Source organism: Tursiops truncatus, chromosome 6 (genome assembly GCF_011762595.2).
Source record: "Tursiops truncatus isolate mTurTru1 chromosome 6, mTurTru1.mat.Y, whole genome shotgun sequence".
NCBI classification, from domain to species: Eukaryota; Metazoa; Chordata; class Mammalia; order Artiodactyla; family Delphinidae; genus Tursiops; species Tursiops truncatus.
In genome coordinates, this window is record NC_047039.1 from 96,288,853 (window position 1) to 96,309,791 (window position 20,939).

The 20,939-nt window shown below is 46.0% G+C and overlaps 1 protein-coding gene across 4 annotated transcripts in view; it reads left to right on the forward strand.

The window, feature by feature from the left end:
* TMEM268 (transmembrane protein 268) overlaps positions 1-17,582 on the forward strand; it is a 32,008-nt gene extending 14,426 nt beyond the window's left edge. For 3 of the 4 annotated variants that reach the window (XM_073806472.1, XM_019946498.3, XM_073806470.1), the window contains exons 3-9: positions 940-1,049; positions 3,482-3,589; positions 4,647-4,796; positions 9,150-9,260; positions 10,067-10,147; positions 11,367-11,552; positions 14,297-17,582. In XM_073806472.1, coding sequence (XP_073662573.1) covers positions 940-1,049; positions 3,482-3,589; positions 4,647-4,796; positions 9,150-9,260; positions 10,067-10,147; positions 11,367-11,552; positions 14,297-14,476 — 926 coding nt within the window. In that variant the 3' untranslated portion in view covers positions 14,477-17,582. Of the gene's footprint in view, positions 1-939; positions 1,050-3,481; positions 3,590-4,646; positions 4,797-5,821; positions 5,886-9,149; positions 9,261-10,066; positions 10,148-11,366; positions 11,553-14,296 lie in introns of all 4 variants that reach the window. The other variant, XM_073806471.1, reaches the window with a different exon arrangement.
* Positions 17,583-20,939: the final 3,357 nt, after the last annotated feature.

Below are 20,939 nucleotides of genomic sequence, written 5' to 3' on the forward strand. Positions count from 1 at the left end.
CCCCGACCAGGGATCGAACCCACGTCCCCTGCATTGGAAGGCGGATTCTTAACTATTGGACCACCAGGGAAGTCCCCTTCCGCCATTTTAAAGCCAGTAATGTTCCATCTCTCTGTACCTTTCTTCCGTACCTTTCTTCCGTAGTCACATCCCTCCTGGCTCTTCTGCTGCCTCCCTCTTCCACTTCTTTTTTTTTTTTGCTGCGCTGAGTGGCATGCGGGATCTTAGTTCCCTAACCAGGGATCGAACCTGTGCCCTCAGCAGTGAAAGCGTGGAGTCCTAACCACTGGACCTCCAGGGAATCCCCTTTCTTCTACTTTTGAGGATCCTTGTGATTACAGTGGGCCCACCCAGATAATCTAGGATAATCTCCCTATTTCAGGCCAGCTGATTAATACCATTAAGTTCACCTGCAACCCCCATTCCCCTTTGCCGTGTAAGATAACGTATTCACAGGTTCTGGGGGTTAGGGTGGGGACATCCTTGGGGGTTCACTGTTGTGCCTACCACATTGTTACCTCTTACTTAGACTCCGGGCCCACCAGGGAGGTAAGTTGTTTGGTTGCACTTCCTTTGCCATCCTCGAATAAATGTCTGCTGGATCATCTCCTCAGTGTAATTAGTTGTTCAATCTCTGTTTAAATATCCCTTGTGAGGGGGAGCCCACTACCTCCCAGACTTTGTGTGGACAGAGCTCACATTCTCGAGAAGTTCTTCCTTTGATGGTCTCAAATAATGTCCTAAAAGCCTCCGGCCTCAGTTCTGTCTCCTGGGAGCTTTCCAGTCAAGTCCAGTCCTTCTCCTGTAGGAGTTGGAGGATGGCAAGTCCCTCCTCGCCATGAGAATGTTCTCAAGGCCAGAGGAGGTGATGCCGTCAAGGTCTGGGCTCACCCAAAGTCCTTATTGCTCAGCCCGATGAAGCTCCTGGTCTGCTTTCAGAGCTCCACAACGGCCAGGTCCTCACAGTTCTCCGGATTGACAATACCTGTGCACCCATCTCCTTCGATCTGGGAGCCGCCGAAGAACAACTGCAGACCTGGGGCATTCAGGTGAGCGCTGACTTTATGGAGTCCTTAGTACTTTTTCTTCCATCCATCCATCCATCCATCCACCTGTCTGTCCGTCTATCTATTCTATCATCCAATTATTCACAACATTTTTATTAAACACCTACCCTGTGCTCAACATGGTAGGGAATATAAGGAAGATGTCCTCTCCTTCCAATTAATTAACTTAACAGATGTGTGTTTTGGGGTGTCCACCCTGTGCTGGCCACTTAGGCGGTCACTGAGTACTACAGAGGTGACTAGGTCCCCGTGCCTGGTGTCACACTGCTCACAGAGCCCAGTGGGTGAGATAGACATGCGTCAGGTAAAGCAGAACAGTATGGTATAAGTGCTGCAGTAGAGGGATGCACAAGACATTGAAGACATTCACAGGAGAAAGTGATAAACTCAGCTCAGGGAGCAGTGGTTATGAAAGTGTCCGCCTTATAACTAAAGCAGCCCGTTATTATACTGGCAAAATGGGTTTATTCGGTAATAGCAGAAAGTTGCAATTCGGGACAGGCATGCTATAGTAAAAACTGGGCAAGTCTGGAGAAACGAAGGAAAGGACTGTTGTTTTATAGAGGTTAAAGAGAAGTTGGGAGGGGCTCTTGTAAACAAGGAGGCCAGTGGGGGAAACTGGGGGTTCCAAGTGTAGTGGCTTTTCATTGGCTGAGTTGTGACAGCCTCTGGTTGGCTGGGCTATTGCCAGGCGAGGAGAAAATCTTCCTCCTGCTGAGGTAGTAAAAGGCAGAAACCGACCTTCTTCCTGTTGGAGATGCAAGGTGATTCTCTTCGCGTTTGGAGTCTGCGGATGACAATGAGTGGTAGGGCATGAGAGCACCTCCTTCTGGCCTTCCCAACTCCAGTATAAATGAGCTTTCCTTTATTCATTCTAACAAAAGCTTTGCAGAGGAGCAGATACTTGACCTGGGCTCTTGAAGGAAAAAAAGGAGTTTGCTGGGTGGACAGGAGGAAGGGCATTTTAGGAGAAGGAACTGCTTCTGCAAAGGGAAGGGTGCGTGATCATTAGATGATAATGCAGTACCTTCAAGCATAGTGATTTGAGGCATAGGCTTCACGGGGGTTCATAGATCTGGATGCAGATCCAGCTCAGCTGCTTACTGCCTGGGTGACTTTAGGCAGGTGACTTAACCTCTCTGAGCCACAGTCTCATCATCTGTAAAACGAGGGCAATATTAATACCTATTACACAGGGTTTTTGTATGGATTAAGAGAAGTAGTGCTCGAGGAACACTTGCACTGGCCCTGGCACATAGTAAATGTTCAATAAATTGTGGTATTGCTATTAAGTTCCCACAGGTGTGGTTCTTGCCCTTCTCAAATCCTCCAGCATGATGAGGCCTTCATCTTCACTGCCCAGGGAGGATTATTTATGGCTGAGGAAGCTACACTGCTAATTTTACCTTGAAGACTTGAGAGTTTACTCTTTTAAAACAGAATTGCATTATGGTTTAAAACAACATTTTATCACCATTAAAGGGAACTTTCCAAGTTGACAATACTAGCCCCACATCAGCACATGAGCTGGTTTTGCTTCCCACGCTTCCTTTCAGCCTTTGTACAAAAGAACATTTTTCTTAAACAGTTGTCTTCAGATTGGGTTTTCTTAACTGATGAACGTTTACATCTTGTTCTACCATGTTCCTAAATATCTCTAATGATTAAATTCTGTGTTCTTAAGCAATCCATTCTCATAGGACCTTTGCTCTATGACATTTTCTGTTTGGGCAGGAAGATGTGAATTTTCAGTATCTTGGGCTGTATTAATAGTTATTGATGGTACAGTTTGAGAATAACACCTGTGTATCAAGTGTTCACTACGGAACCAGCACCGGGCTTGTGTACACATACACTTAGACACACATATCTATCTAAGTAAGAGAACAGAGGCCCCCAAAGATGTCCAGATAATATGTGTCTACATACTATATGTATATTTATTGTAAATATTGTATATGTATTATCTTATTTAATATGCCTGTCACTTCTACAAGTTGTACTTTGATTATCCTCATTTTATTTTATTTATTTATTTTTTAAAATTTTATTATTTTATTATTGATGGCTGGCTGACTCCATGGCCTGCACCTTAACCATTAGGCTGTCCTGGATCTGCTGTGAGGTGCTGAGCCTTGGGCTACAGGGATCCCTCTCCTGGATGTCCTCCTGGATCTCGAGCTGTCCCACCTCCCCAGTGGTGCCTGTCCTTCTCTGAGCTGGAAGCTGCACCCTGTGATTGCCACGCCGTGCTCCATGCTCCCCATTCTGCCTTTGGGGGCAGCCAGGAATGCACCTCATCCCCCTTCCACGTGATAGCCACGTGAACTGGCCACAACACCCCTGCTGGTGGGAAGGAGTGGGGTGTGGTTCTCCGTGGCTGACAGGTCTCTTTCCCTTGGGTGGCCAAGCAGGTCCCGGCTGAGCAGTACAGGAGCCTGGCTGAGAGTGCCCTCTTGGAGCCCCAAGTGAGAAGATACATCATCTACAACTCGAGGCCTATGCGGCTGGCCTTCGCTGTGGTGAGAGCGAGGGAGGCCTCTGAGGCACTGCTAAATTCGGAGCAGTGCCCTGGAGCCTGCTGGTGTGGGTCACGGGTTTGGGGGCTGGTGGCTGGGCTGCCTGGGAGAGAGCAGTACACCTGGACCTGGGTTTGGTGTAAGAGGAGATTCATGGGGGAGAGTTGTAACCAGCTCCCCATGCAGAGGATGGGAGGCAGGGTTTATTAAGGCCAGAGCTGGGGGATTGGGAATCTGTAGACCCACCCCTGGGGCTCTGGACTCAGTGTCTGGCTTTGTCAAGGCTTTCCTCCTCTCTGGCATTTGGTTTCCCCATCTGTTCAACAGATTGGTCTATTTCGGCTCTAGTCACATATGTGTGTGTGTATACATATAAACATATGTATACACCTATACATATACGTAAACACACACAGGCAGACAGAATATGGCGCAGCCGGTGTTGGAACCCGGGCACCCTGGTTTCTGCATTTGTGCTCTTAACCACTGTGACCTGCCACTCCTCTGTATGTATAAATGGTCAAAAAGCACTCTTGACTCCCATGTCCTGCTTCTGGGAGGGGAAGGGATGGCCACTGGCAGTTACTGATTTCCTAAGAAGTGCTAGGCTGTTACATAGGTTATCTTATTAACCCTTATAACAACACTGTGAAGTAGGTATTATTCTCCCCATTTTACGGATGAGGAAACTGAGGCCCAGAGAGTTGTTACAACTTGTCTAAGGCCACCTAGCTGTTGAAGGATGAACGTGGGCTTCTGATTGAAATTTATCTCACTCCCAAGCCCCCCCTCCCTTCTCTGTTTTATTTGAATTCAGAGTAAGCAAGGATTTGGAGTGGCTATTCTAACCCCTTGCCTCTCCCTTTGCTTTTGAACAAAGAACAAGGGCCCATTCTCACAGACCACCCCAATCTCCCGCCCCCATCAGTCTCTGACTGGCCTTGTGAACTCGCACATCCATGGAGGGCGTCAGAAGTGGCCAGAGGGTGTCCCTTGGAATGGAGCTGCTTCGTTTGAGGACTGGTGTTGCTGACGGTGCCCTTTCTCTGGCTTCTTGCAGGTGTTCTACGTGGTGGTATGGGCCAACATCTACTCCACCAGCCAGATGTTCGCCCTGGGGAACCACTGGGTGGGTGTGCTGCTCGTGACCCTGGCTGCCATGAGCCTGACCCTGACTCTTGTGCTCATTTTCGAGAGACACCAGAGGAAGGTAAGACATCCGGGGACTCCAGCCATGCTCCCTCCAGAAAGGCTGTGTGGACAGGATAATCCCAAGTCAGATTTTTCTTTTACCTGCTTCAAAGAATTTCCCCAACCGTGAAAATTCACCCTGGCCCGTGTGCCCAGTGACTAAAAGAAATCAAATCACACGTGTGATTAAATCCTTCCTGTTTTTCTCTCTGATGCCTGTGGGTTGTTTTTCTGGAAGCAGGCTGTGTTTTGAGAGAGTCTGGGAGCGGGAAGGATGACACTTTGAGGCGACTGAGCCCTTCCATGCACCTCCTCTGCCTGGGTGCTCGCCACGGCCCTGTGAGGGAGGGTGTTTCCTGGACCCACCTCACAGCATGGGGTACCTGGGGAGAGGTGGATGGACTCTGCCTGGTGCTTGGTTGACAGTTGTGTCTCATTTAACCCCAGTAACGACCTCTGAGGCAGAGAGTGGGTGGGTGATCAGGGAGTTTAGGTAACTTGTCCCAATCCCACTCTGAGTGGCAGAGTGGAGGTTCAAAGCCTGAACCCTGTGATTCCTGATCTCATTCACAAAGGAGATCGATACCCCCGGCTTAATGTGTGGTTTGCTAATTGTCTTCTGCTTCTTCAACATCTGTCTTTTGTTAGTGTTGAGCACTTCATATGTGGTAGGTCATCACTAAATGCTTTACGTGCATTAACTCATTAAACCCCCCAGTAAACCTCTGGGTAGAGGCTTTTACGTTCATTTTGCAGGTGAGGAACCCGAGGCTCCGAGAGGCCCAAGAAGTAGTCCAAGGTCATGCTGCTAATAAATAGCAGAGCTCGAATTCAAGGCCAGGAGGCTCAGATTCCAAGCCACATTCTCAGTCAATACCCAACTGTATTGGTGTTCTGTGGCTGTAACAGATAACCATAAATGTAGTGGCTTAAAACAACAGAAATGTGTTGTGTTACAGTTCTGTAGTTTAAAAGTTTGACGGGGCTGGGCTGCCTCCTTTCTGGAGCCTCTAGGGGGGGAATCTGTTTCCTTGTCTTTTCCAGCTCCTGGAGGCCACCTGCGTTCCTTGGCTCATGGCCCCTCCCTCCATCTTCAAAGCCAGCAGTGGTGGGTTGAGTCCTTCTCGCATTCTTGACTCTGAGTCTTCTGTCTCCCTCTTCTACTTTCAAGGCCCCCTGTGATTACATTGAGCTGTCTAGATAATCTGGGACAATCTTCCCATTTTAAGGCTAACTGATTAGCAACATTAATTCCATCTACACCCTTAATTTTTCAGTGCCAAGTAACATAAATTCACAGGTTCTGGGAAGTAGGATTTACACATCCTTGGGGGACCCTTATTCTGGCAACCACCCCTCCACTGTCTTTCCAGCTGCTTCAGAAGCTCCCCCAGCACCTGGCACAGAGCTGGACTTTGAGATCTTTAGCAAACACTCCACTCTTGCCTCACTCAGGAGGAGAGGGCGGGATGTTGGGAAATGTGGTCAGGGTTCAGGGGTATGAATTCCATTTAGTGCCTGTGCTCACAGGGACAAATAGGAACTTCATGGCTTAATCATTCTGAAAGGATCTTTGTCGGGCTTTGCGATGAGGCTGACAGAATAATGCTGCCCTTGGGCTCTGCTGAAGCTCTCATGGCCCCTGTGTTTGGCCTATAAAAAAATCAGTGGGGCTGGCTGCTTCTGCAGCAAGAACCTTCTCTTGGGGAGGGGGAAGGAGCAAAGTGCCCTGCTTTATCAGGAGCAAGCAAAATATCTGGCACCTGGCAGGTGCTGCAGGGAGGCAGTTCAGGGAATGCCTGCTGTGGCTCTCTGCCTCCTTCCTCCCTTTCTTCCTTATTCAGCTGGCATTTATGAAGCCTCCGCAAGTGCCTAGGAGATGTGCTAGGCACAGGGCACAGAGACAAACAAGACCCTGGATCTTTACGTGTAGGGGCAGCGTGGAGGCCCCAGGTACATAATAGCCCTTCTGTCATCACTGTTTGTTGATCCCCTCCAGGATCCTTACTTTCTCATAAGACCATCGTTTAATGAGCACTTACTATGTGTTCTGTGTTTGGGACCTGATATCCATGCCCAACAACAACCTCACAAGGAGGCAGGGTACCTCTGCCATTTGCTAGCCCTGCAGCCTGGGGTGATTTATTATTTAACCTCTCAGGGCCTTAGTTTTCTCATCTGTACAATGGGATAATAATTTTAGCTCCCTCATAGGATTGTTGGGAGAACTAAATGACTTAATACATGCAACGTGCTTATAATCTTACTTGGTGTTACATAAATGCTCACTATGTATCAACTGTTATGATTATTTACTCTTCACTAGTGGTGAAACCAAAGCTCAGAGAGGTTAAGTAACTAGTCTGTGGTCACACAGCCTTGCTCAGGTCTTCCTCTGAGCCTCAGCTCAAGGACTTCTTTATCCTCGGATCCCTCATCTCTCAGGACCATGCAGATCCCCCTTCCTGACCATTGTCACTCTTACTGTTTGTGTCCTACCCGCATCACATAGCATCCTTGAGAGCCTCAGCATTTGTACACACTGCCTTGTTTTCCCCTTGTTTGGGTCATTATTAGCCTTTTTCAAGATCAGAAGGCTTATGAAGGCAGGCAAGACTCTGTCTTTTATCCCCTAAAGAGTAAAACACATCACTAGGGTATGTTGAAAATTCCTAAAAATATTCGTTTGTGGCCAACATGGTACAGTGGAAAACATGGTGTTTTCAGTTGAGTATCGTCATCATAAAGATATTACTAGGTAACATATATCGAGTGTTCATTCTTCCAGGTGTCCTATGTGTATTAACTCATTTCATCCTTATTCTAACCCTTATTGTTCGGGGGTGTTATCTCCAATTTGGACGTGAGGGTGTGGAGGCAGAGATGGTGACTAATTTGCCCAGGGTTATATAGGTAGTTAAGAGATGGAGTCAGGACCTGAAATCTTGGTGATAGGGGTTTCTGAAAGGGTGAACACCCTTGCTAAAGTTCTAGGCAAAACAAAATATAATCACCCCTTGATTTTTATAATACAGGCAAACTTTGGAGATACTGTGGGTTTGGTTCCAGACCACTGCTGTAAAGCGGATATCACAGTAAAGAGAGTCACACGAATTTTTTGGCTTTCCAGTGCATATAAAAGTTATGTTTACACTAAACTGTAGTCTATTAAGTGTGTAAAAGCCCTATGTCTAAAAAAAAGCAATGCACATACCTTAGTTAAAAAATAACGCTAGTGGAAAGATGGCGTCAATAGACTTGCTCGACTCAGGATGTCACAAACATTCAGTTTGTAAAAAAAAAAAAAAAAAAAAGGCAGTATCTGTAAAGCGCAATAAAGCGAAATGCAATAAACGAGGTGTGGCATTCCTGGAAAATTCAATGTATTTTAAAACCTGTTCACAAAACACTTTAGGTTTATATGTAAAATGGAATTAGGTTGGCCAGTCAGAGAATTATGAAGAGAGTTTTTCACATGTGCTCGTGCCCAGTGGGACATTTAGGGTTCAGGTAGGCTGGGGGACAGTTCTTCCACGTGCAAAATTCTCTGTCATGGGACGTGGCCTACAGTGGAAGGCATGTGTTTAGTATCCCTGGTCCTCGTCCCTAAATGCCAGCATTGCCTGTCCTGTGCCTGTGACAACCGTAAGGGCCTTCTCACATATTCAGAAGCTCCCTACAGGGGTCCTTCCTGTTTTGGGGACCATTGTCCTCGATTGGGTTGCCTTCTAATTGCATCTGAAAGTCCTTGTAGGGTCTTATAGAGCTTTGGGTCCTGTCACCCTTCCTCTCCTCTCCTGCCCGGTCTGCTTAGCACCTACTTTGTCATCCATGGCGTCAGTTGGTTCTGGTGGGAAAAGAAGGAGATGGATTCCCAGAGCCCCCCTCCGAGGGCCAGTCACTGGGTTAGGTAGTATGGAAAATAGGTGCTTTATTTCCGCAATCGATGCTCAAAGCTCTCCAACCCCCTCCTCCCTCAGATATGTGTGGCCCCCGACTGTGTCCCAGGCACTGGGTTAAGTGCGTCACACACACAATCTCAGTTCAATCTCACCATGTTCCTAAGGGCCGGAGATGCTTTTTATCCTTCTTCAACAACTGAAGAAAGCAAGACTCAGAAGGGACACATTTGTCCAGGGCCACACCGCCGGGAAGTAGCAGAGCTGGGCTTCACCCGAAGCTCTCTGACACTGTTGAATTTATTGTCCCAACAATGCCACAGTCTGTTTTATAGGGGAGACAATGGATGTGTCTTGGAGACCAGGATTGTCCCGTGGTGTCTCGGGGAGGGACAGTGTGTGGTTATTGCTCAGGCCCAAGAGCTCCCCGGCAGCATGGAGGTTGGGCCATGGGGCTGGCGTTTGTCTTACAGGCCAACGCCAACACGGATCTGAGGCTGGCGGCTGCCAACGGAGCCCTCCTGAGACACCGGGTGCTGCTGGGGGTGACAGACACGGTGGAAGGCTGCCAGAGTGTGATTCAGGTACTGTGTCTCGGAGTGACCTCTCCAGTGGACCCACTTTGGGGCTGGGCTCTCCCAGTCTGTGCAGTGTCCCCCGGAGTCTGCTAATGGAGATGGCGTCGGCAGCCCCTCCTTCCTCTCTGCTCCAGTGTTTCTTTCTGGAGACTCCTCTCTGGGTGGTAACCAGCAGCCTAGAACCTCCACGAGGCGGGGCTGGAAGGGAAGCTCGGCGACCATCCAAGCCACATTCCTCATTGAACATTTATTCAGCAAAGAGATGGGGCCTCCTCTGTTTCGAGCCCTCAGTACCCAGACAAGGTCCCTGGGGAGGCAGGTCAGACCCTGAGGGCCTTGTCCTCCTGGCATGGTTGTTTTCTTGGCCCCAAGGCAATGGGGAGATCTGAAGTGACTAGAGAGGTCACACAGTGGGTCTGGGACACAGCTGGGCTGGTTGAGGCCCAGGGCGCCTGAGCCTGGCTGGGCTCTGCCTGGGAGGATTGATCAATCTCCTCAGCACCACGTCCGCGTTCTTAGCTGGTGAGGGGCCCAGGGTGTGGGTATGGGTGGGCCCCCAGCGGGCACAGGGTTCGACATTTTCCAAATCTGCACAGAAGCCACTTGTCTACCAGACCCCATCGTGCAGGGGGCGGGGGGGCTCTGGGAGAGAGCAGAATGGCATGCTCACGCCGGAGACCGGGATGAATCTGGTCATCCCCAGAAGGGCAAGCCTGCAGCGAGGAGGCAGGAGGTGAGGCCCGTCTCAGAGATGGAGAGTTCAAGGTCGGGTGGGCTTTGGCCTCAGCAGTCACGGCTGCTTCTCTCCCCAGCTCTGGTTTGTCTACTTCGACCTGGAGACCTGTGTGCAGTTTTTGTCCGACCATGTTCGAGAAATGAAGACGAGCCAAGAGGTGAGATACCTTAAGTGAAAAGCAGAAAAATAAACCAGGAGGCTAGGTTGTGTAGATTGCATTACCTCAGCGTTGGAACAAGTGTCTAAGGAAAAGTTACTTGGAGGGAAGAATACCTCTGTGGAGTCATGGTTGTTTTTGCCTAGGGAATTATGGCTGTTTTTCTCTTCCTTTTTAAAGAATTTCTTTTTAAATAGAATTAGTTATTTATTTATATTTAATTTTTGGCTGCGTTGGGTCTTTGTTGTGGCGAGCGGGGGCTACTCTTCGTTGCGGTGCGCGGGCTTCTCATTGCGGTGGCTTCTCTCGTTGCAGAGCATGGGCTCTAGGCGCTTGGACTTCAGTAGTTGTGGCGCGTGGGCTCAGTAGTTGTGGCTTGCGGGCTCTAGCGCGCAGGCTCAGTAGTTGTGGCACACGGGCTTAGTTGCTCCGCGGCATGTGGAATCTTCCTGGACCAGGGCTCGAACCCATGTCCCCTGCATTGGCAGGCGGATTCTTAACCACTGTGCCACCAGGGGAGTCCTCTTTTCCTTTTTAACTAGTCGCATTTTCCACATTTTCTACAGTGAATATAAATTTTATCTATAATAATAATAATAAATAACAGTGAGAATATATTTCATTTATAACAACAATAATAAAGATTCTGGCAGAGGAAAATACCGTATATTTAGATGACTTTCACTTGTTTGAAATCCTGAATGTTTTGAGAAGGAACGGGGAGAGTTTGCTCCAGTTCCACAGAGGAGGAAACTGAGGCTCTGAGAAGCCGCATAGCTGGTTGGTGATGCTAAGTTTGGAGCCCAGCTCGCCTGTCCTCGAGCCCTGTGCTTCTTCCCTGGGATCCATTTTCGGGCCCCCGCAAGTGCTGTAGTTGGCTTTGAAGTCAGGATCGTGGCTTAGCCCTGATCCGGACGCATTGGTTCCTGTGTGGCTTTGGGCAATTCCTTTGAGCTCCAGTTTGCTCATCTGCAACATATGGGTAAAGATTCCCACGTCCCAGGCTGCTTTGAGGAGCAGATGAGAGCATGGAAGGAAAAGTGCTTCTGACCATACTTCTGCAGGAATTTTCTGATCTCTCCAGAGTCTCCTGAGGTCAGCATCTGAGTCTGTAGACGGTCTATCCGTCCTGTGTGGGTCTGCGGCTCAGGGAACCACCCGGCATCCTCCATCCACCTAACTTAGGACACCACCGAGCCCCTCTGTGTTTCCTTTGCAGTCCTTGCTGAGAAGCAGATTGAGCCAGCTGTGTGTTGTCATGGAGACTGGGGTGAGCCCCACGGTGGCCGAGGGGCCGGAGAACCTGCTGGAGGAAGCTCCTCTCCTGCCCAGCAGTCCTCGTCCCACGGAGAGGCCACTCATGCAGACCGAGCTTCGCCAGCTTATTCCTGAGGCTGAGCCGGAGGTAACAGGCACCTGGGCCAGTCAGGTCCCCTCCTCCCCAACCAGGTGTTTGCATAGAGTCCGTGTGGGGCTCTCAAGTTCTAGATTCCTGGGGACATGCCTTTACTGGGTTGGTAGGGACCATACACGTCTTCTAGCCTACCAGTTTTCAATATTCTTTTCCTCACGCCAGCACTTTAAAAGATAGCTTAGAGGAATCATTTTATACTTATTGGGTGCCCCCTCACCCCATTTAAAAAATATCTTGGTATTCTTTCGTGTAGTTCTATTGGATATGTAGTTGCGTATTGATGGATCATAGCCTACCTAACCATGAACACGTTGATGAATATTTGGGTCATTTTTAAATCTATCAATCAATCTATCATCTCTCCATCCATCTCCTTACATGGCAGTTGGATATTTAAATCTTGTATGCATCTCTGTTGAATTCCATTTCCTCCTGCTCCAGAGTTCTGTTGGGTCCTGCCACCCAAGCTGTCTGTTGGGTATGATCAAGAGCTAGTAGACCAGAAGTCTGGTAATGTGGTTTGCGGCTTGTGCAACCCTCTTCTCACCATGAGGACAGACCCACTGTCTGGGAGACATGCAGTGAGGGGCGACCTGTGGCAGGGTGTGATACAGGAGAGCAGTTGCATTTTATTTTTAGCCAATAGATTTGGGGATTAAAGGTCCAAACCAGCCCAGACTTTCCCTTTTGCATGGATGGGGAGTGGGGGGACCTGCAAATAGGACCATTATGAGAGAAAATGATAAATATATTAATCTCTTCAAAGAGCTGAAAAGATTGATAAGATCACGTTCTTTCTTGTGCATGCATGTCTGGGTTTATGTGAAATAGCTCATTAACTATGATGGGTCTTTTAAATTATTTTTTCAAATTCATTCAAACAAATAGTAATACAATTTCCTGTCATGAATATCAAGTCTCAGTGTGTGTGCACGTTTTTAAAGTAGCTGCCCTTATAAAATAGCAAAGGAAAATACAAGCAATGCCCAAGTCTCAACGTGGGCCAGACTGTCATATTTCAGGAGGAACCCAGTGTGTGCAAAAGGCGGAGAAATAGTTATAATGACCTCTTTCATTTTCACAGGTTTTTATCATGCATAAAATTCTTTAGCATATCCTCTGAAGTATAGATTATTTTCCCTTCTTCCTTGATGGGTGAAGTAAGCTTCCAAGAGGTCAGCTGACTCACCCAAGGTCGCAGAACAAGGGAGAATGTGGCAAAGTCCAAGGCAGAAACCAGTCCTATGATTCTCAGGAGGCCAATTTCTTGTCACAGTTCTTTGTTTCTTATGTTATCAATTTTAGAATAAATGGGCGGGAAGACCAATCTGAGTTAGTAAGTGGTAGGCTGTTTGACGTTTTCAACATTTTTCTAGCACAAAGGATAACTCTAAGGAAACACGGATCCTACAGAGCTAGGTGGAATTTCTGCTTTTTGAATAATGATAATGGTAGTGATATTGATGCCATTTATTGCGAATTAGGTATTGGGCTTTCTATCCATCAGTGCTTTTAGTCCTCACTCCAGCTCAACCAGAAAGGTGCTGTGACTTTCTGTCTTACTGATGAGGAAGTGGGCTAAGCAAGGTGAAGTGACTTTGCTCAGGGTCCGTCCCAGGGTGGCTGAGCTGACATTCCCATTTGGCCCTTTTGATTTAAAAGCCTATTCTTGACCCCTAACTGTATTGACGTAAACAGGCTGGGTGTAACCCACACTTTACTTCATTACATTCAGACTGGACACAAGTACTGTGAAAGACTTCCATGCCACACAAAAGAAACAGGAGCGTCTTTGCTGGAATCCCAACTGCCAGACAGGTGGATGGAACTTTAGAGACCAAATGTGTTAAGAGCATGCATTAAATACAATTAAAAAAATTTTTTTTCCTCTTTTTCACTTTTTAATTTTTTTCACTGCAGTCAAATATACATAGTATAAAATTCACCGCCTTAGCTATTTTTAAGTGTACGATTCAGTAGCAGTAAGCGCATTCACATGGTTGTGCAACCATCACTACACCCTCCTCCAGAACTTCTTCATCTTCCCAAATTGAAACAACATACCCATTAAATACAAATTCTTTTACCTTTCAGCCCCTGAAAACCACCGTTCTACTTTCTGTCTCTATGAATTTATTGCTCTCGGTGCCTCTTATGAGTGGAATCATACCGTATTTGTCTTTTTGTGCTAAATCCAGTTTTGATAAGCACGTTTAATATAGGAGTACTGTCTGAAGCAATTCAGCAGGTACTGCTGTGTATGACTTGAAGAATCCTGCCGTCAGAGGGGTATTCCCCCAACCATGCCTCCATTTACTGGTCATTTTCTTCAAGTGCATTACCTTGATGTCATGTACTTTACAAAATCACAGACACTTGAAACTGGAAAAATGTGTGTGTGAGTGTGTGTGTGCACAATTGGCTGGTATAAACCAGTGGTAATTCCTCTAGTGCTTTGAGGCTCCCTAGCTTTTTGTGCACATTATTATCACCTATTAGCAGTTAGGTTACCACCTCAGAGATGTGGAAACTGACGCTGCAGGAGCTCCACAGAGCTTGAGAGCTGGAGTTCCAGACCAGATTCAGGCATCTTGCAGCTGTCCCGGGTGAGGGCCTTGACGGGTTCTTCCTAGTGAGCATTACTGCTGGTCCAGGGGTGTAAGGACCACTTGGCGTACCCCTCATGCTTTAGACACTTTTCTGTGGCCCTCACTCTTTTTCCCTACCTCTTCCAGGAAATGGCCCAGCAGCTGCTGGCAGTATTTGGTGGCTACTACATCCGGCTCCTGGTGACCTCTCAGCTCCCCCAGGCATTGGGCACACGACACACAGACTCTCCAAGGATTCCATGCCCCTGCCAGCTCATAGAAGCCCACATCCTGGGCACAGGGTGCTGCCCATTCCTGGCCAGGTGACCTAGGGACGAAGGTACTCATCTTCTTCCAAGGCTGAAGGTGAGAAGTCAGGGAGGCCTCAGGAGCCCAGGGTGGCCGATGGTGAGCCCTAGGCGAGGAGAGCAGCATCTGGGGGCACTCTGAGGCTGTCAGTCGTGTCAGCACTGCGAATATTGTGCTCACTCCAGGACCCTGCACGAGAATGGCTTGTCAACGTCCCACACTGACCCCTGGCCTTTGCAGAAGCCGAGGGTCCCACTCTGAGGTACTTTCTGTGCTGCTTAGCACTGGGCATGGATGAAAGGGCCACCCGCACATCCCTTTCATTGTCTGGAGAGCCCAGGAAATGTGAAGATGACCAGACTGGACTGAATGTGTGTCCCAAGCTTGGTCTCGGGTGATGCTTCTGTCCCCACCCCCTTCTTGTCAGATGGAGACTCAGGGAGGACACTGCTCTTTGTGGCATCGCCTTGGGCCCCTTAGATCATAAGAAGCCTCTTCCCAATCTGAAGTGAAGAAGTAAATTCTGAGAATGTTCTCCATCTTTAAGTTGTTTCTTTCCTACATTTTCTGAAAAAAGATGGCGCTTGGGCTTGTGTGCTATAGCACACAGGCCTTGAGGAGTAGGAAACAGACGGCCTGTAACTGCTAATGGGAATATTTGGAAGAGACTGATCCTGTCTGATTGGAGGACATATTTTGTTCACAGCATGCTTGCTTGTGGGATGGTTTCATACTGCAGACGGAGAATGGCCGTGTGTTCCCTGACACTAACACTGTCCTGGAGTGAAGCGTAATCTGTCACTTGTGGACTTCCATGAAGAGCTCAGAGGCTGCCGGGTGCTCTGCTTCTGAACAAGTTTGAAGACCCGTTGTTCCCTAGGCCCAAATCCAAAAGCCCTAGCCTGGCATTTAAAGGCTCCCCAGCACCTAAGACCTGGCCTTCATCTGCAATTTTGGCTTCATCGCCCATAAAAATCCTTCGTAGGTTGAAACTCTTTTCCTGGACTGACGTACCTGTTCCTTTGTATGTGCTGGACTCCTATGCATGCTTTTGTAAAAAAAAATTTTTTTTAATTGAGGTATGGTTGACGTAAGATATATACAAGGTTCAGGTGTACAACATAGTGATTCACCATTTTTAAATGTTATACTCCACTTACAGCTATTATAAAATATTGACTGTATCTCCTGTGTTGTACAATATATCTTTGTAGCTTATTTATTTTATACATGGTAATTTGTACCTCTTATCCCCTCCCCCTATCTTGCCCCTCCCCCTCCTATGCATGCTTTAATGCTCAGCTTTCCTTACCCCTCCTTCAGGAAGCCTTTCAACATAGCCAGACCTGCCACTCTCTGCCTCCTTTATTTTTTTATTTTTTAAAAATTACCTCTTAATCCATGAATCCAAATCATCTCACTTTTTTTTTTTTTTCCCACGCCACGTGGCTTGGGGGATCGTAGTTCCCCGACCTTGGATTGAACCCAGGCCACCGCAGTGAAAACACCGAGTCCTAACCACTGGACCGCCAGGGAATTCCTGACTCTGCGGCCTTTAAATTCTTGATGTAGTTGCTGCTTTTACTCATGTTTTATGTTATTGATTCTGTTTTCCTGTGCATATACCTATTCTTCTAGCTAGACTATAAGCTCCTCAAGGACAAAGACTGTACCTTGTACTTTTTGTGCATGACCTGGACTTGCTAAGGAAAAAAATCCTGTGGACTGAGTGCTTTGTCATCTCTATAGTAGCTTTTGCAAATTACTCTCTGTACTCAGTTGAATGATGAAGTTGTCACAGACTGGGGTTCTGGTCCTGAACTGCCACTTTTAGCTATGTAACTTTAGGCTGGTCCTCAGTCTACACATCTGTATAGTGGGTAGATTGGATGATTCTTAATGGCCCTTTCAAAGCTAAAGATCTGGGAATTTCCATCTTTTTCTGTTCCATTTTAACCCTTGGCCTTTCTCTCTGTTATGCCTTTATCTACATACAGAAAGGTTCTATAGACCCACACAGGTGAGGTGTCCCAGACCTGATACCCCTTTGGATGGAACACTGGCCTAGCCAGCAGGAGAGCTGTATTCTCATTTCAGATCTGCTACTTCTTAGCAGTGTGACCTTGGCTAGGTTAACCTCTCTGAATGTCAGTTCACTCTATAAATGAATCTGGTGAACATGAAATGTAATTATGTGGGTGACTTACCATGTAAGAGATGAATCTGACTGTTCACTTTCTCTGGGCCAGAGAAGAGAAATCATGTACATAGACCAGCCCTTGGAAATGGCTCTTTTAGGCGTTTCTCGTCAGCCGACAAATGCTGTGGCCCGCTTTGCTCAATGAGAATTATTCATGAAGGTGATCACTGTCTTTCTCACCTGCCACAGCGGAAGTGTGGGCTGTGAATGTGATCAATAGTAGCCCATATTTATCATCCAACCATAAAACCCTGGTAAGTATAATAACAGAGAATAAAAATGTGTGTTTTGACCAAACAGCAGTTGCTCCATTTGACAGCCTCCTTAAAGGACCCTCGATGTGTTGTTTCCTGCCTTTTCCTCTCTTTAGAGTTTCTGGTGGTGTCACCCAGTGGGTAGGGCATTCAGGTGTGCCCATGAGGTACATTTCTTCTCATTTGAGCCTCAGTTTCCTCTTTTAGAAAATTCTGTGATCTCTGTCTTGCCTGCTTCGCAGGGTTGCTGTGAAGATGAGATTCCACAAAGGAACGTGTGCGCCGTTTCAAAGCTCTGTGTTGATGGCGGGCGTGGAGCTGGTGAAGTTGGTGCCGTGTCGTGAAGTGGGAGCGGAGGGCTTGGATTCTAGAGTCACATGTGTTCAAATCCAAGGTCTGCCACCTCGGGGCCGCGTCCTTCCCATCCTCGGGTCTCAGTCCTCAAGTGTGGAATGGGGATAAGTGTGCCCACCTGGCAGGTGATTGTGACGATTAAATGGTATACAAAATGTAAAGTGCTTACACCTGTGAGTTGCAAACTTGAGTAAGCGCTCAAGAAATTGTTGCTATTATTATTATTTTTTTATCTCTCACTATGTCTTAAATGCTGTAGGTGCCCGACTTATGCTTTTGTGGATGATGTAGTTCATTAACAGTTAATGTTTATTCATTCTGCGTCAGACCTCAGTTACTCCAGCACCATGGGGTGTATTTATGTGAATAAAGATTCTAGTCCTTATTCTTTAATCTAGGGAAGATTCTGCTTCCCTAGCAGGGAAGTTAAGCACAAGCTGGTTGGTGACGTTGGGCCAGATGCTCACCCCCTCTGTTCTTCCTCGTGTTAAGGGGGCATGTGATAATAGGGAGATGAATTGAGGTGACGCATGCAAAGCACAAGGCCTGATTCATAGTGTGGTCCATAGTAAGGGCTCCATCATCTGATGATGACTTTTCTTCAGCTGCTGCATACTGTTTTCTACCTGTGTCTATTTGTGTGAGTTTTTACTTACCTTATTCAAATCTATATCCTTACTGATTTTGGTTGGTTGGTTCTATCAGCGACCAAGGGAGGAAACTCTCCAGCTAGGATTGTAGATTTTCTGTTTCTCCTTTTACTTTTGACCAAGTTTTTTTTTTTTAATTACAATTGAGATGTAATTAACATACCATAAAATCCACCATTTTAAAGGATAAAATTCAGTGGTTTTTAGTATATATATTCACAAGATTGCACAAACATCACCACTATTTAATTCTAGAACATTTTCATCACATCTTCCCCCCACAGAATCCCCCTACCCATTTGTAGTCGCCCTGTTACTCCCTGTCCCCAGCCTCTGACAGTCACTGGTCTACTTTCTCTCTCTGGATTTTCCCATTCTGGACATTTCATAAATGGAATCATGCAGTTTGTGGCCTTTTATGTCTGGCTTTTTCACATAACATAATGTTTTCCAGAATCATCCATATTGTAGCATGTATCAATACTGTATCCCTTTTTAATGGTTGGATAATATTCCATTGCACGGATAGAGCAGATTTTGTCTATCCATTCATCCAGCTGGGTTATTCACCAAATCTACTTTTTGGCTATTAGGAATAATGCTGCTATGAACAACTGTGTACAAGTTTTTGTGTGAACGTGAATTTTAATTCACTTCTGACGAGTTTTGCTCTGTTATTCCATGCATACAAATTTAGAATTATTAGAACTGCCTGATGGTTTCACCCTTTTATCTTTATGAAATATCCCCCTTTAGTAGATTTTTGCCTTAAGATCTACTTTGTCTGATACATTAGCTTTCTTTTGATTGGCGATTACATAGTATATCTGGTCATCCTTTACCTTCAACTTATCTGCATCCTTATATTTAGGGTGCCCCTCTTGTGAACGTGTGGGATTAAAAAAATGCAGTCCGTTTTTTAACTGGCGTATTTACTATGCTATGTCCAGTGTGTTTCCTGATATATTAGATAGTTTTGGGCTTAAATGTTCCATCTTACTGTTTACTTACTATTGGTCCTCCCCTTCTGTGTTCTTTTTTCTGTACTATTTTTGCCTTCTTTTGCATTAAGTTTTTGTGATTTGTATAATTTCTCTTCTAGTAGCTTGTGAGGTATGTATTCTTTTCTCTTAGTGGTTACCCTAGATTACAACATGCATCCTGCACTTATGCAATTCTGTTATAAGAGGATCCTTCTATCACTTTCTGGACAATCCAGAGACCTTAGAACCTTTCTGTCTGTGGTGGTCTTGTTCTCATGGATTTCAATTCTTGCTATATTTTAAACCACAACAGACATTATTATTATTATTATTATTTTTTTTTTTTTGTGGTCTGCGGGCCGCTCACTGTTGTGGCCCCTCCCGCTGCGGAGCACAGGCTCCGGATGCGCAGGCTCAGCGGCCATGGCTCACGGGCCCAGCCGCTCCGCGGCATGTGGGATCTTCCCGAACCGGGGCACGAACCCACGTCCCCCACATCGGCAGGTGGACTCTCAACCACTGCGCCACCAGGGAAGCCCAGACATTATTATTAATGCTTTGTATAGTCAGTGTTCATTTAGGTTTATCCACATGTTTACTTTTTATTATTCTTCATTTATTACTTTGTTATTACTCTTTATCCCTTCCTGCATTTCCACACATTTGTCTAGAATCATTCACCTACTCCCGAAACTACCTTTGGAATTTTTCTTTAGAATAGTATTTATATTTGGAAGTACCTTTAGTATCTTCCTTCCAGTACAGATCTTCTAGTGACAGATTGAGTTTTTGTTTGCTGAGAGATCTCTATTGTGTTTTTATTTTTGAAAGAAGTTTTTGGTAAGTCAAGAATTCTAGAGTACTACAGGTTTCTGGGGTTCTTTTCAACCTTTGGAAGATGTCATCGGTTTTCATTATTTGTGAAGTCAGTTATCAGTCTTGTTGCTGTTCTTAAAATTTCCTCTTTGCTTTGGGTTTCAGTAATTGTATTTTGATGTGCCTAGGTATAACTTTTTTTATATTTATCCTGTTTGGGATTTGTAGCACATCTTGAATCTGTGATACAGTATTTTTCATCATAGCTTCTCCTCTTTTTTCTCATCTCCTTCTGGGACTCTAAGGATATGTGTGTTAAGACCTTGTCACTGTATCTCTAAGACTTTCTGTGTTTTCTATTCTTTTGGTTCTTCATGATTCAGTCTGAATATGTTTTACTGACTTATCTTCCACTTCATTACTCTTACCCTCAGTTATGTTTACTCAGTTGTTAATCCTTTGAATTGAGTTCTTAATTTAAGCTATTGTAATATTCAGTCCTGTAATTTTTAACTGATTTTTTAAAAATAGTGTACAGTTCTCAGATGAAATTATCCATCTTGTCATCTGTTTTCTTCAATATTTTAAAGTCCATATCTGCTGACTCCAGTATCTGGCTCTTCTGTAAGTATGTTCCTTTTGCCTTTTTGATCAGTTGGTCCTATCTTCCGGTATTCCTGGTAATTTTTTATTGAATGCTAGACACTTTTAAAAAATGAAACATTGAAGAGATGTACAAGACTCTGGATATTCCTTCAGAAAGGATTTACTTTTGCTTCTGAGAAAAGTAGAGTTGGGTTAGTTTGACTCTGGGTTTTAGTCCTAGTAAGACTTAGTCTATTTCTGGTTAGCACTGATTTGCAGGTTCTAGCTCTTCAGAGATTTTAACTGGAAACGTACTTTTAAAAACTTTTAACAGCCAATCCTCTTCCTCCAGGGTGAGCCCTCAGCCTCTAAGCAGTGAGTCTACTGAAAGCTCTGCCCAGTTTTTCAGCCTTTTAGACTCTCTTTAGGAGTTGGCAAGTGCCTTGAGGAGGTCAGAAGACCTTGATGTCCATTTCATCTCTCTGCACTTTCTTTCTCTTGAGGATCTTGGCCCCTCCAGTCCTCACTGCATTGGTAGCTCTTTGACATATTCGGACAGATTTAAGAAAAGAAACTACAGCCTTTTAAACTGCTCTCAGTAGGAGGATTGGTCTGATACCAGCTAGTTTGCCATAGTCA